General features: G+C 47.3%; 2 protein-coding genes across 9 annotated transcripts; both read right to left on the minus strand.

Moving 5' to 3' along the window:
• Positions 1-26: 26 nt before the first annotated feature.
• On the minus strand, positions 27-8,985 carry wdr36 (WD repeat domain 36). Of its 6 annotated transcripts, none has more exons than XM_086188325.1 (22): positions 8,635-8,985; positions 7,929-7,956; positions 7,734-7,834; positions 7,304-7,421; positions 7,092-7,224; positions 6,607-6,661; positions 6,187-6,319; positions 4,504-4,679; positions 4,223-4,343; positions 4,023-4,088; positions 3,750-3,833; positions 2,728-2,870; positions 2,531-2,648; positions 2,291-2,456; positions 2,005-2,113; positions 1,854-1,933; positions 1,648-1,755; positions 1,301-1,535; positions 1,044-1,163; positions 636-717; positions 336-523; positions 27-251 (listed from the first exon to the last, which is right to left on the minus strand). In XM_086188325.1, the coding sequence occupies exons 3-22, from the start codon at positions 7,788-7,790 to the stop codon at positions 102-104; spliced, it is 2,442 nt and encodes an 813-aa protein (XP_086044451.1). In that variant the 5' UTR covers positions 7,791-7,834; positions 7,929-7,956; positions 8,635-8,985; the 3' UTR covers positions 27-101. The 6 variants fall into 6 exon arrangements, with proteins under 6 accessions (XP_086044451.1, XP_086044450.1, XP_086044455.1 ...); XM_086188324.1 differs by lacking the exon at positions 8,635-8,985 and adding an exon at positions 8,241-8,618; XM_086188329.1 differs by lacking the exon at positions 8,635-8,985 and adding an exon at positions 8,241-8,269 and having other exon boundaries at positions 7,512-7,834.
• Positions 8,986-9,140: 155 nt separating this feature from the next.
• slc25a46 (solute carrier family 25 member 46) lies at positions 9,141-13,756 on the minus strand. Of its 3 annotated transcripts, none has more exons than XM_086188338.1 (9): positions 12,667-13,756; positions 12,135-12,474; positions 11,466-11,508; positions 11,218-11,275; positions 10,952-11,029; positions 10,773-10,873; positions 10,527-10,583; positions 10,386-10,443; positions 9,141-10,233 (listed from the first exon to the last, which is right to left on the minus strand). In XM_086188338.1, the coding sequence occupies exons 2-9, from the start codon at positions 12,403-12,405 to the stop codon at positions 9,637-9,639; spliced, it is 1,263 nt and encodes a 420-aa protein (XP_086044464.1). In that variant the 5' UTR covers positions 12,406-12,474; positions 12,667-13,756; the 3' UTR covers positions 9,141-9,636. The 3 variants fall into 3 exon arrangements, with proteins under 3 accessions (XP_086044464.1, XP_086044463.1, XP_086044462.1); XM_086188337.1 differs by having other exon boundaries at positions 12,838-13,755; XM_086188336.1 differs by having other exon boundaries at positions 12,135-13,754.
• Between the last annotated feature and the right edge of the window lie 65 nt (positions 13,757-13,821).

A 13,821-nucleotide genomic window follows, 5' to 3' on the forward strand; every position in this document is an offset into this window, starting at 1 on the left:
ATAAAATTGTTCAAGTCAAACCTCAACAGCGTTAAAAACAACACTTTAATCAAACACCACATGAAATACAAAACTCTGTGTGTGTGTGTGTGTGTGTGTGTTCACAGCAGTGCATTCTTGGCGTACGACAACAAACACAATGACTGATCAAAGGATGCTCTTAGCTCTGCCCATCCTGCCTCCAGTCGTGTTGAGAGGTGGAGCAATGCTGCCATGGCAACAGCATCCTTCGCCAACGATCGAAGGTGCAGCTTGAAACAGTGGAAACATTTTTTTAGATGGTTTTCAAAATCAAAGACTGACACAGTGACAAAAGCGTGCTCTGATTGGCTAACCTTCAGGAAAAGTGCCAGGTATGCATGAGCCAGGTCAAAGTCCCGCCCACTAGCCAACATACTGCCAATCATCTGAATGAAGGCCAGGAAAAGGTTGCTGGCTCCTCCCTCCTCTGATGTCAGACAGGTGAGCTCAACAGAGACAGTCGCCGGCCCAGAATCCTTTAGGATCTGCAGCGGCCGATCAACTGCAGTCAGATAGAGAGACAGAAACACGAAATCATGGAGAACCTTTGAGAGCACAAAGGTCAAATAAGAACTTTAGAGGACAATGATGACGGAACCCTTGGAGGAACTCACATGACAGCGTGTTGACGGACGCTTCCAGAGCCAAACTGAACTCCGACCTCTGAGACAACAAACCCCAGGTAACCAGTTTCGACTGAAACACACAGACAGTTGATATTAACCGTCATGAGGAACGTCACGTCTGCCATGTTGGCGCCAGTATGGCATTGGCTGTGTCTGACTGCTCTGAAGTCAGAGCGTGATTGCTATCTGCGGTCTGTTGATGTCAAGCTGCCTGGTTGCTTTGACTCCAACATCAGGTCAGCACCACCAAACCTGACGGAGTTGACAGCAGCATTGTGACTCCCTGTTACGATCAAATGTTCTCGTTCACAGAGAAACCCGAGGACGCCATGATGTCAAAAGACATACAGAACACAGAAGGAACTGATGTAAGAGTAGAAGGTCCAGTGCTGCTACCTGCTCCTCCTGCTCAGTTGACGTGGGTAACGTAAAGTGTGGCGTGAGGCCGGGCACGGTGGGCAGGAAGAACGGGGCAGAGGCGGCAGTGACAGGCAGCACGGCAGGTTTGTTCCTCCTCTGAAAAAACAGAACTTTTAAAGCAGCTTTTAACAGTCAGGCTTGGCTTTATTGATTGGTCAAGCTAACAATGCTAACTAGCTTGCTGCAGTTGTCATGTGACTGGCTGGCAGCAGCTGATGTCAGCAGGTTATCACCTTGATGTTGTCCAGGTGCAGCAGACTTTTCCAGCGGGACTCCGGCAACAGCGATAGAGTCACAAGCTCTGCTGCCATCTGCTCAGCTGACTGGTACACAAGATCAGCTTCCTGTGACATCACTTCCTGTTCAGCTCCATCCTCCTCTGTGACCCCTGGCAGTGTTTCCACAGCTGGTTGGTAGTCAGCTGGAAGGGGGCGGAGCCCCACTGGACCACACAGGTTCTTATTGGTCCTGAAGAGAAGAGCTGCCCTGTGATTGGCTGATACGCAGTGATGTCATTTCTATCGAGACTACATCATAACAGTCAAAGGTCACAGAATTCTTCGGGCTGATAGGTTCTGACCAGAGGTAAACACCCAAGCTGTCCACATGAGCTGTTGCCAGGAAGTCTCCAGTTGGTGACATAGACACACTCACTGGTGCCATGGCAACCAGAAAGCAGTCGACAAGGCTGAGAGGAGAAGAGGAAGAGGAAGGAAGTCCAATTTAATATTTAAGGAACAAGTTATGTGACACTGATGAGCATTTTAGAATCTGTTCCACTGTCACCATCCAGAGGGGAGGTCCCAGGTACGAATGGTGCAATCCATCCCCACGGTAACCAACCAGCGACCATCAGGGCTGAAAGTCTGAGGACACAGTCGCCATTAGCATGCTAACTTATACTAAGCATCTCAGGCCCCACCTTTCCTCTACCCACCATGTCATTGATGTTGCTGTGGTGACCTGCAAACTTTCTCACGACCCGTCTGGTTTCTACATCAACCACCAGCAGTGTGAAGTCATCCAGAGCTACTGCTAGCATACCGCTAACAAGAAAGACAGGAATATTCTGTTAGCATTCTGTCTCTGTGTAGCTCCATGCTCTCTGTTAGCTTGATGTCTTTGTGAAACTTCATGCTGAAGTGAACTACTTCAGTCTGTGTAGTTTTATACAAAGTGTTAGCAACCTGTTCCTGTGCAGCTTAATTCTAATAGTTAGCTACCTGTCTCGATGTAGTTTCATGCTAGCCGGAGCACAATTTAGTGTCAGCTCCTCTTCCTGTTTGCGGCTTCTGAAGCGCCAGATCTTGAGCTGCCTATCAGAGCCAGCAGTGAGAGTCAGCTGATTCAGGGAATCAGTTGCGATGCCTCGCACCACGCCTCTGTGAGCTAGAGGAGGGGTGGAGTCAATAACAGACTGAGACAGACTCCAACAATCATAGGTAAGAAACAGTTGACCTCACCAATTTCATCATCACCATAGCAACCACGGTGCAGGCCGGACTGCATATTGTAGACATCAACACGGCCACATGATGTGCCAATCAGAGCAAAGTTACCGCAGGATGTGACATTAACAGCCTGGCAACAGACACAGGAAGTGATGTCAAAGGATGTTGGGGGGGGGGGGATTTTACACCAAAAGCCACCTTGTCATTACCGTTGCTACGGTGTCCCTCTGGGCAACAGGCGGCAGTAGACGGTGAGCTCCCATGGTGCAACGCTGATAGTTCCATGTGGTGGTTGCTAGGCAACCACGATGACATCCTATGATGCTGTCCCAGTCAGACTGACGAGTGGCAGCTGTCAGTCAACAAACAGATAAAAGGAGTAAGACTCTGTGTGTGTCTGTCCTCCATCTCGCTCCTTCCTTTCTCCGTCCTTCTCTTTTCTGTCCGTCCTTTTCTCTCTACCTCCTTTCTCTCTCTGTCCCTGTCCTCCATCTCTCTCCGTCTCTGTCTCTCCTCCATCTCTGTCCCTGTCCTTTTCTATCTACCTCCTTTCTCTCTCTGTCCCTGTCCTCCGTCTCTCTCTCCCTCCAGCAGGTCAAAGCAGACATCCGTCCCCACTGATCCTGGATCTGCTCCACCTTCCTGCTGGTAAAGGACGGTTCTCATCTCGGCTGTCTCAGATCTTCTGTCTTGTGGGAAACTGGGATCATTTTTGTTGGGTTAGGTTTTTTTAATACACATAAGGGTGCCACTTTACTTGAACACCGCTGCATAAGAGTGACGTTACACTGTCCTTAACTTGACATAAAAACATCATGAAGGTGTCATAAATATCAATAGACAAGTCATAAACCTTTATGACCTCTGTCATGAAGGGTCATTAATGACAAGTTGACCCTGACCCTACAACCAGGACCACTTCTGGAAATGTCCCTTTTATTTATGTAAAGTTGTCATAATCAAGACAACTTCAACAATGTCAATTTGTCATGACAAAAAAGCGACTGACCCTTCATGACAGAGGTCATACATGTTTATGACTTGTCCATTGATATTTATGACACCTATGGTTTTATGTCAAGTTAAGGACAGTGTAACGTCACTCTTATGCAGCGGTGTTCAAGTAAAGTGGCACCCAAATAAAACTGACTTGACTCAAAGGGCAGGCCCACTTGTCTATGATGAGTCCTTCAGGCGCAGCCTCCATCTGTGTGAGAATTTCAGCTCTGACCTGAAGAAAATGCTGTGATGGCCGGAAGACGCAGCTCCTCGTATGCTACTTTCTTCCTCTGCTCCTTCTTCCTGTTGATGGAGCCTGCAGAGAGAGAGAGAGAGACACACACACACACACACACACACACACACACACACACACACACACACACACACACACACACACAGAGTTTTCAGGTAAAGACAGTTCTGACTGGTTGTTACCATGCCAACCAAATTAGAGAAAAGCTTCCGGCAAGTCTAAATGGAGTGTGGGGGAGAAAGGACTGACCGTGACCAAGGTTCTTGTTGAAACGCTCATGGACGGTGGAGAAGGACTGCAGTGTCCCGTCCTGACCTGTAGGGTACAGAAGACCTCCATCAAATAAACAGTAAATGTACAAATTATTATTCATGGAAGAAATCAGCAGATAAATTGAGAGATCCTAGAAAGAACAACAAGCTTCACTGAGCCACGTGCTCATCATTTACCAGCACTAAGGATGTTTTTGCCATCGTTGCCATGGTGATGAATAGTTGTGGGTGGGGAACTATGGCCCTGACGATTCCGCAGTAATCTTGCTCCGCCCCCTTCCTTGTCAAATATCCATACCTTAAAGAGAGACAGAGCGTCAACATGTTAACCAATCATAGGCCAGCATTCAAGCCACATTTACAGTAGTGTAGACAGTAAAAGTCACATGACACAAGATGTCTGTCAAATCTAACATGTACAGTCATCTTGTTGCTATGACGACGACTTTAAGTCTCACCTTGATGGCATTGTCGGCTCCATTGGTGACCAACAGTGGCTCTCCATGCAGGAAAGTCGCTGCTGCGATGGCTGTGCTGTGGGCGTGTCTCTGCTGAGCAACCAGCTGACGGTGCTCCAGATCCCAGAATGCAATGTGGCCCTGAGGACTGCCGGATGCCATGACGGGAGGCCCATCTGATGACAGTTTGAAAGCCATGAATGTCAACACACAGTGAAGAAGAAAGGAAAATAAGAATGCTGGTCAGCAGGAGCTGGACGCCACCCGTGACCTCCCTCACTCCTCTGTTCCACCACTGAAGAAGAAAACCATGGCAGTTTGGGTCTGATAAGGGATTTCCTCTGGTGTCCTTTGTTTGAACTTTCTGGGTCTTGTCCTCATCATCCCTCTGTAAGGTCAAGAGCTGATCTGACCCCTGGGCAGAGATGGCAAAAGTACCCAGATTCCTTCCTTGAGTAGAAGTACAATACCTATGTAAAAATATGACTTGAGTAAAAGTAAAAAGGACAGGCTCTGAAATGTACTCAAAAGTACTTTTAAAAGTAAAAAGTATTTCTATTGCACGATTCACTTGCTGCAAAGCTGTTAAACGCAAGATAATTGATATAGAATCTACTTTAGCAATGTTACTGTTCGAACAACCGCGACCTGCCTCGTACCTTAAGGTACTTCACGATATCGTCCTAGGAATTTGTACTGCACACTTAAGGTTGACGCATCACACTTCTGAACATTGAATTATGGACCAGGATTGGCTTCTAAGCTATGATGTCACAAATCATGCACACACACAGCCAGTCGTTTCTCCTGGCGCGCGTGTACGTGTGTGTGTGTGTGTGTGTGTGTGTGAACATAAAGTAACTATTATATAACTATAACTAGTAATGTGTGTAACTAGTACATATAAAGTACCAATATTTATGTTGAAAATGTAACTGAGTAAAAGTAAAAAGTCGTCAGAGAAATAAATACTTCTAAAAGTACAAAGTACCTGAAAAGTCTACTTAAGTATAGTAATGGAGTATTTGTACTTCGTTCCTTGCCATCTCTGCCGCGGGCCTTGACCTGAGGCTGGGCGTGAACCTGTGGGGTCGTCCATAAGTTCTTTTCTGATCGTACATTTGTAGTCACAACCCTCACTGACAGTGAAGCTGACGCTCACGACGCCAGTGTTGTCGAGGTCAGGGTTCCCACTCTTTCCCTGAAATTATTTTCCAGGACTTTTTCAGCCGCTACAGAGACGAGTTCTTACGTCACACACTACTACCTTTTTCTACAGTGGTAACTTGCATTTACCAGATTGTTGCCATGTTTGTTCCTCATACATTTGACGTGCAGTCTGTGTCTGGAACTCAGAGCAGAGAGGAGGAACAACCTCACACTCATGGACCGACACCAGCGACACTTGTCAACTTAGAGTCGCTAGTTTAGTCCCTAAGCACTAAATCCTTAATGGCGTCTGAAAAGTCGCTAAATCCAGCGACAAAATAAACAGTGGGAACCCTGCAGCTGCTTAGCTGTGTTTGGACTGTGTTTATGCAGGGTGTGACTGGCAGGGCCTGATATTACTAGCAGGCCTGTTTATGAGGGGTGGAGGTCGGATGTCCAAGGTTCGCTGTGTGGTGAGGCTGAGTCAGCTCCCCTCAAACATCTAACCTCGGCAGGATCGAAATACCACGCGACCTGTTCTGAAAGCCAGTGAGCTGATTGGTCCCCAGTCCTGCACGAAACTCATCAGTGTCTCGTCCAGTCGAATGTTATGAAGGATGATGCGACCTGTTGCCGTGCCGATGCCAACCACGTCCACAGCGGGACTCTGAGAAAGGAGGTTTTCATGTGATCAAAACACGTGACATGTGACTACTTTAATTCATTTAAAAGAAAATTTATTGTTGTGAATCTCCTTATTTAATATGAAACATCTGGTTCTGGTTTAAACACAAAGGCTTCGAGACAAAGTTGAGCAATACGTTTAAATCTAGAAATGAAAATGACTCATTGTGAGGGTCGCCTTGTTTATATTTGATGCAGAAAGAAAGTAAACAACTAAAAGACTTGATGATGGATAAATCAAAACATTGAAACAAACTTAATGAGACTCACCTGCTGCAGAACAGTGACCCCTGCTGACCAGCCCGAGAAGGTAAACAGCAACTTGCTGAGCAGAGAAACAAACAACAAACCTGATTGACTTAAAACAGCGACAGTACCTGTGAATGAAGATCCACATTAAAGCCGAAGGTCCATTTCCATTTCATCAAACCGGCAGATTGAACTTCTTCAAATACAATCAATTAAAAACAAACAAACCAAAAACAAAAGCGCTCCTGACATCGACATCAATTTTGGATCTGATACTTCCCTAAATGCATCAGGTGGCTGCTTTCATGCTGCTGGGAGAATGTTTGTTGGTCAGTAACGACTGTGTTTGAAGGGTTGGTGGCACGCCTTCATTGCTGGTAGTCGGACAAATGAGCGGTCGTTTATGAGCTTGAAGAAACATTGCACCATTTTTGACTTCACAATTTTTTGAGACCACAGATAATCTACCAACCCCCCAAACTAGTTAGCTAGTTCGCCATGCTGACCTGGTTTTGATGTTCCAGAGCTGCAGTGCACCCTGGGAGCTTCCCAGCAGCACCTTGTTCAAGTAGGTACTGGGATGCATCATTGCCGACATGTCAAAAGTCATGGGATCAAACTGCAGCCGCAGGTAGATGTCTACAGCAAGAGGAAGCAAAGAATGATGGGTAACAGGTACATCCAGGAGCTGATGAAAGTCAAAGAAGCTTCATCCCACCTCCCTCCTGGACATCCCACACAATGACATCACCACCGCTGTCAGCAGAGATCAGCTGATCACCCAGAGGAAGCAGCAGACGCACTTCGTGTTTGTGACCATGGTAGGACATAACCACCTGTATGGAATGGGAGCACTTTAAGGTTTTCTGATGGTTGTCAAATTGTGTTCATTGACAAACAAAATTGAATAACTTGTTCAGATTTACAGTTCTGATCGTCCCCATTCTTGGGACGTCACCTGACCCATGAGCACCAACCACAATCCTCAGCAGATTCCACGAGCGGCACCAATGACTTCAATCTTCATGGTTTGCCAATGGACAAAGGTGAGAAAGACTCAAGAACATTGATGAGACGAAAGACTCACCCCGATGTAGAACATCACTGTTCTCACACGGAACCACAGGACAGATGTCTTATCTACTTGCCTCTTTGTTTCTGGCGAAGGCACTGATGACACGTCCAGCGGCGGCGAACACCAGCATCCTGTCTGCCGCTACACAGGTGATATCATCTGACAGGCTGTTACCTAGGCAGCCACCGCATGACATCACACCACATCAACCAATTAGAGAACAGTACTTCCAGGACGTGTAGTCAAAACAATTTTTAAAGATACTCACTGATGGCGATGATCCCCAACCGCTTGACCTGAATAATCAATTTTTCAATCATCAATAAGGGTTACATAATTAAAGGGCTCAATTAGTAACTCAAACAGATTAATAGTCAACAGATCAACACAGATCAAAGGGCTTGTTAATATTCGAACAAACACACACAGTTTTCAAATCCATACAGATCGATCACTGATTGATTGACGTATTAATAGGACTGATTAGTTATCTTTCACCAACACAGAAGTGGACTGATCGCCGTGTGGGCAGACTGATCAGCAGGTACCCACAGAGGCATCGATCACCATCGGTTCTTACGTTGTACGTGTAGAAGCGCGTGCCCACTGCCGTTACCAGGTAAAACTCGCGGTGCTTCTGATGGAACCTGAGCACGTGCGGGACGTGACTGGAGTACAGACCCAGGACCCGGAAGCCCGAGAACAAAGAGCTGCCGCCGGCCGCCATGGATCCGGTACCGACTGTCGATTTTACTCTCTGAACCCAACCACCGTCACTCCTCACACACAGAGAACAAGAACGCACATGGAGGTCGGGGAATGAGTTCGACCGGAAACTACCAACGACAATACGAAAGTTCCGCTGAAAGGAAAAACTTTGGTTCCTACCAAAAACAAATCAGTTTTAAAAAGTAGCGGCAGAACCTGCAGGCGCACCCCCTAACGAAGGTGTTTCTGATGGAGAGAATATTTACCTCAACCGAAGGGCAATGTTATCGTTTTGGTGGTTCGAAGGCTATCACGTGTTTATTTTGTAGTATTTATTTTATTCGTAGTGCCCGTTGATCGAGAACCATTCAAACCATGGATGCCGCCATGTTGGAATCTTGACGAGCCACGAACCCTCGAGAATAAACACGAATTTAATGATTCCGACCTCAGAAGATGATCAGGTGACTGGTGGCAAACACCGGGTTTAGGGCTCTCACCACAATATAGAAAACAACTCAAGTGTAACAACACCAGTGTCAGTAAAACTACAAATGTTGAACTGTTGAACGTCATCAGCGGCTCAATTACTCTGTTCAGTGACGGAAGTGACGAATTAAAGCTGAAGTTACATGTTTTTGAATGTTTCCTCGGTCTGAGAGCAGCTTCACCAACCAATCGCAGCAGCCTGGCCGTCATTAATCCTGCCCATCCCACTGAGGAGATCAGGTAGCCCCGCCCACTACCAATGTAACTACTGGTCACAAATTATTTTGGAAAGCGAATAATTTATTTTTTGGTTGGAATATTTATTGACCACATAATCGCTCCTAAATCTACATAGAACTTTTTTTTTTACAACTTTATACAGATGAAACAAGTGAAGGTTCCAAAAACCAAAACATCGTAATGACTTCATGCTGGAACAGGAACTGACATGTTCCATGGTGACACACCACAACACTGTTTGAAGGCAGGCGACAACATGAAGTGATAAAAACTCTCAGTTCAGTCAACAAGTGGGGAGTTTTCAACTTCTGCAAAGGTACGCGACGCTAAGCTAAGCTAAGCCAAGCTAAATTCTGTCAGTCCACTCATTTTCAAGTTTTTAAAACATCACCATGACAAAAGATTTCCTCTTTTGCAAACATAATATTTACTCATCACAGTGAGTGCGTCAATGGTATCTTGTTGCCATGGTAACAAAGTGACAGAAAAAATGCAAGCCTCTATACAGGAAGTGATGCTGTGTCTCCATGGCAACACCTTTAGCTGGCCTTGCTCTCCAGCAGCAGGAGCCTCAGCAGCGTCCGAGCGGCAGCCAACAGAGCCCCGTGGAGGGCAAACTGTGCCACCAATGCTCCAAAGCCACGGTAAAACCCTGCCAGGCCCTCTTTGCGCCGGATGGCATGAATGCAGTCGGAAAAACCGTCGTACTGTGTGTTGACTGGCAGCACAAGGGGACTGCCGCCGTTGCCTGTGGGGACCACTCCGTCTGTAGCATCAATGATGGTGCGTGTGCCCTGCAGGCCAAGGCGATGCAGTGCTGTTTCCAGTGGGAACACAACGATGTCAGCAACCACGGATCCCAACCATGCCGCCACCAGCTCAGGGAAGTAGACGTCTAGTGGGTTAGATGGGTCGGGGTGGCGCTTCTGGCCCCGCTGGTGTAGCCACAGTGCCACACGCTGCACAGAGGCAGCCAGGGCGTAACGCAGGACAGCGTGCAGTGCTGCAGGAAGCAGCAGGCAGCTGAGAGGAAGAAGACGGCGACTGTGAGGCGCACCGACACCCAGAAGACGAGCCAAACCTTCACGAACACAATCCAGCAGCCCCGATGACGAGTCGTCCCGCACAATCTCACTCTGTGGACCAATATGGGAGCATGATGGGAAAAGTATGCAGCTGTCCACAAACTCACAACAGCCATCTTGATTTCAGATTTCATGACTTTTCATCATTTTAGAAGTGATTTCTTGAGCTGATAAATTAACTGATCAATCATCAATAATCAGACCTGAACGGTCTCGATCAGGCTGGAGCAGTAGAACGGAAGAGCCACCACAGCCGTTAACCTGCAAACAACAGGAAGGGTGACGTCAGACTCAGTGAGGTCACTGGCAGCAGCAACAACAACAACAGCAGCACAGAAATGGACCCTTTGAGAAGCAAATGTCCAGCCAGCTGCTTCCAGCTCCACCGGTGGGGGATCTCTCTGCAGACAAAGCACAGCCACATATTACTGCTACTTCACTGCAGTATCAGAGCAGTATCTAAGTGTCATTGCAGTAACACAAGTAGCTCAATATCGCATGTCACTATATCACAGCAGCATTACTGCAATGTCAATATTACTAAAGTGTCACTGTATTATTACTGCAGCACTGGCCGAGTTGGTGGTTACCGTGGCAGCGGCGTGAACTCACTGATGATCCCCTCGGCGCCAAGTGTGACACCGTGCACGATGAAGGTGCTGCCCATCCCCTTCCACAGTGCCTTGGGACCCTGCACATCCCAGTTACATTACTGATACCTGCCAGTACACATATTGATACTTGGGCATGACTGACAGGTGGGTGTTACCTGAGCCTTGGTAATGGCATACATGACAGCAACAGCTGTGAACGGAGTCAGGTGGTAGCAGCGGCCATGGTAGTTGACCTGAAACAATCAGCCAATCAGATAGCGGCAGGGGACAGCTAGTCATACAGAATAAAATGCTTTTTCATTAACAATCAATATGATGTTATTGTTATGGAGACGACCTAAGCTGATTGAGACAGATTGTTCCTGGACCATTACTGTTGGAAACTGGGCGATTGACAGCGAGGCGTTGAGGTAAAGATTACCTGACATTGACGGCGGAAGACGATGCAGGGATGAGCGAGGACGTTCTCCGTGAACAGACTGTAGACACACACACAGGCGTTATCAGGTGTCAGTTCAGGCTCAGACGTTCCTGATGGTCCAGTCTGATCAAACCCCTTAAACTGACTTGGATTTACAACATCAATCAACTGTTTCATTCAGGGACTTCATGTCACATGATCATCATCCATGTCTCTGAGTGGTCACGTGATAGAACATAGGACCCGACCTGACGAGTCCAATTCCGAAGCCGGCAAATCGATTCAGCTGCTCTGTAAGGACAGGAGACAAATGTCATCAACACATGAACACAACAACTCGTTGAAGATTTACTTTTTATCATTGAAAACTAGGCCTGTTGACATGGTTTACACTTTGTCTCTCTCTCGTTTTTTCTTTTTTTTTTACATCTTATTGATCCTTCATATTAAAAACAGAATCTAAGGAATGTCCACATATTAATTAGCAATCAAAACCAACATTAAATGTTTGGCTTATTGGCTGTAGTTAGCATTGTGAGAGCACTAATCTTCTTATTAACTTAACTAGCACAGTTAACATAAAGAACATTCTTATGAACTAAATTAGCTGTCATTGTCAATGACAGCACTCCAGTTCTCACTAGCTTAATAAGCCCAGTACTTGTAAGTAGCTTTCAGATTCAGTTTCATTAAACTTTATTTTCCCCGTGGGGGGCAATAAAGTGAGCAGAGAGCAGTTGGTTTCACAACAACAACACAACAAGTTACATTTGTTGAAAGCTTAACTGGGATAGTTAGTTATATCTGTAGTTAGCTTCCAACATTAGCACACGCAGGCTAATAGCCCGGAACAGCCGTTAGCTTGTTCAAACATTAGCTTCCGAGCTAACATCCTCCCTTCCTGCGCACCGATCTACCTGCAGGCGGGACGCCGGGCTGCGGAGTGTCCCAGCCTTCTGCGGCTCCGGCCCCTCCCGATTCTCCTGGCGGCTCGTCGTACAGCGGTGTCCGCTCTCCGGTGTATAGATTTCGGCTGCCGGGGATGTCCGGAGGCGTGGTGACCCAGTGGTGGTGCTGCAGCTCCGCGGGGCCTCCGGCGCTCCTCACAGGGTAGCCAGCTCCATAGAGCGGGTCATCGCGGCCGCGGTAGCCGATCCCGTCGAAGCTGTCGGGCCGTCTGGCCGCCATCGGAGGGTCGGTGAAGGTTCGAAGTGGAGAAGAACCGAGACAAAGAGCCGGTCGCAGGATATCGACGTCCTGGTACAACAACTGGGTTAAATTTTGTCTGGGACTGATTTGACCGCAGCACGACAGCAACCTGTGACCCGGAAGAGCTGCCGCCGCCCCGGGACACTCGCACGCGGTCCTATGTGTTTATCTTTGTGAGCGAGAACAATTTCGTAATGTGTGGAGACAATATCAACTTTACATAACAAAGCCATAGCTAACATTATTAACTCAGACCCCAGAGCAACTGAACAGTCGCTTCCAGTAGGGAGAACTCCAGTTCCATCTTTAAATCCTTCCGCAGCTTCCAGTCGGAGGGGAGGACCAACAGAACTGATGGGGCCGAGAAGATGGCGTCACGGCTCGCCTCCCGAGTGCTTGAGATGAACTCACCTGTGCTGCGTCCGAATTGCCAAGTGGCAACCTACGTCCTACTCCTACAACCTAAACACGGCGGCACCATTCAGACACCCTAGAAGGTTTGTTGGTGAAGCACGACCTCTGCTGGCAGAGCACAGATACCACAAATAGGTAGACAGCACCAACGAAAGCCCCACCTGCTGGCCTGACTGTGGTACTGCACTCCACTCTGAGCGCACCGTTCACTCATTCTCTATTATTAAGCACTATTATGCAGCCCAGTCGCCTGAATGTTGAGCTGACGCCATCACTCTAGCAGACCTCGATGGTTATTACTAGCATTTGTAGTTTTTATTATATTCTTGCAATCATACGCATCAATTCTTCAAATCCAGTCCTTAGAGACATCAACTATAGAACGTTTATTCCAGGGCAGCTCAGTGTTTTCTGAATGTAGTGCGTTTTAGGTCAAGTTTAGATCAAACATACAGGGAGGCATGTGGTTTTAATCGTGAGAGAACAGAACACTTGTCCCCCCTCTCTGCTGTCCTGGAGTGGCAGGGCAGGGCCATTTGGTTGCATTTGGCTGCCGTCATGTCTGCTAACCACCAGATGTCACTGTTTTGTGTTTGATTCTTCAACACCCCAAAACATTTCCGCTACAATCAGGAGGAACCTTCCAAAGCCTCGTGGGGCTTCATTTGCCCAACCCTATCCAAGGGTCTGACGCTTGCAGATGTCATTTTCTCTGGTGAGAATATTTGGTCACTGAGTTGTACTGGCATCTCCTAAGTATCCTGACCTTCAACTTTACTCTGTTGACCTTTGCCCAAGTTGTTTTCCAAAAGCATTAGTTCTTGTTCCACTGGTCCAACAAACATCTTGACCTCAGAAATTCCACCCATCCATCCATCCATCATCCCTCTTCTCCTGTTCAGGGTGGTGGGGGTGGAGCCTGTCCCAGCAGCCATCCATCCATCCACTCATCCATTCATCCCTCCACTCATCCATCCATCC

This window comes from Aulostomus chinensis, chromosome 19 (genome assembly GCF_037954235.1).
Source record: "Aulostomus chinensis isolate RoL2024-O1b breed Wild chromosome 19, RoL_Achi_v1.0, whole genome shotgun sequence".
Lineage (NCBI taxonomy): Eukaryota > Metazoa > Chordata > Actinopteri > Syngnathiformes > Aulostomidae > Aulostomus > Aulostomus chinensis.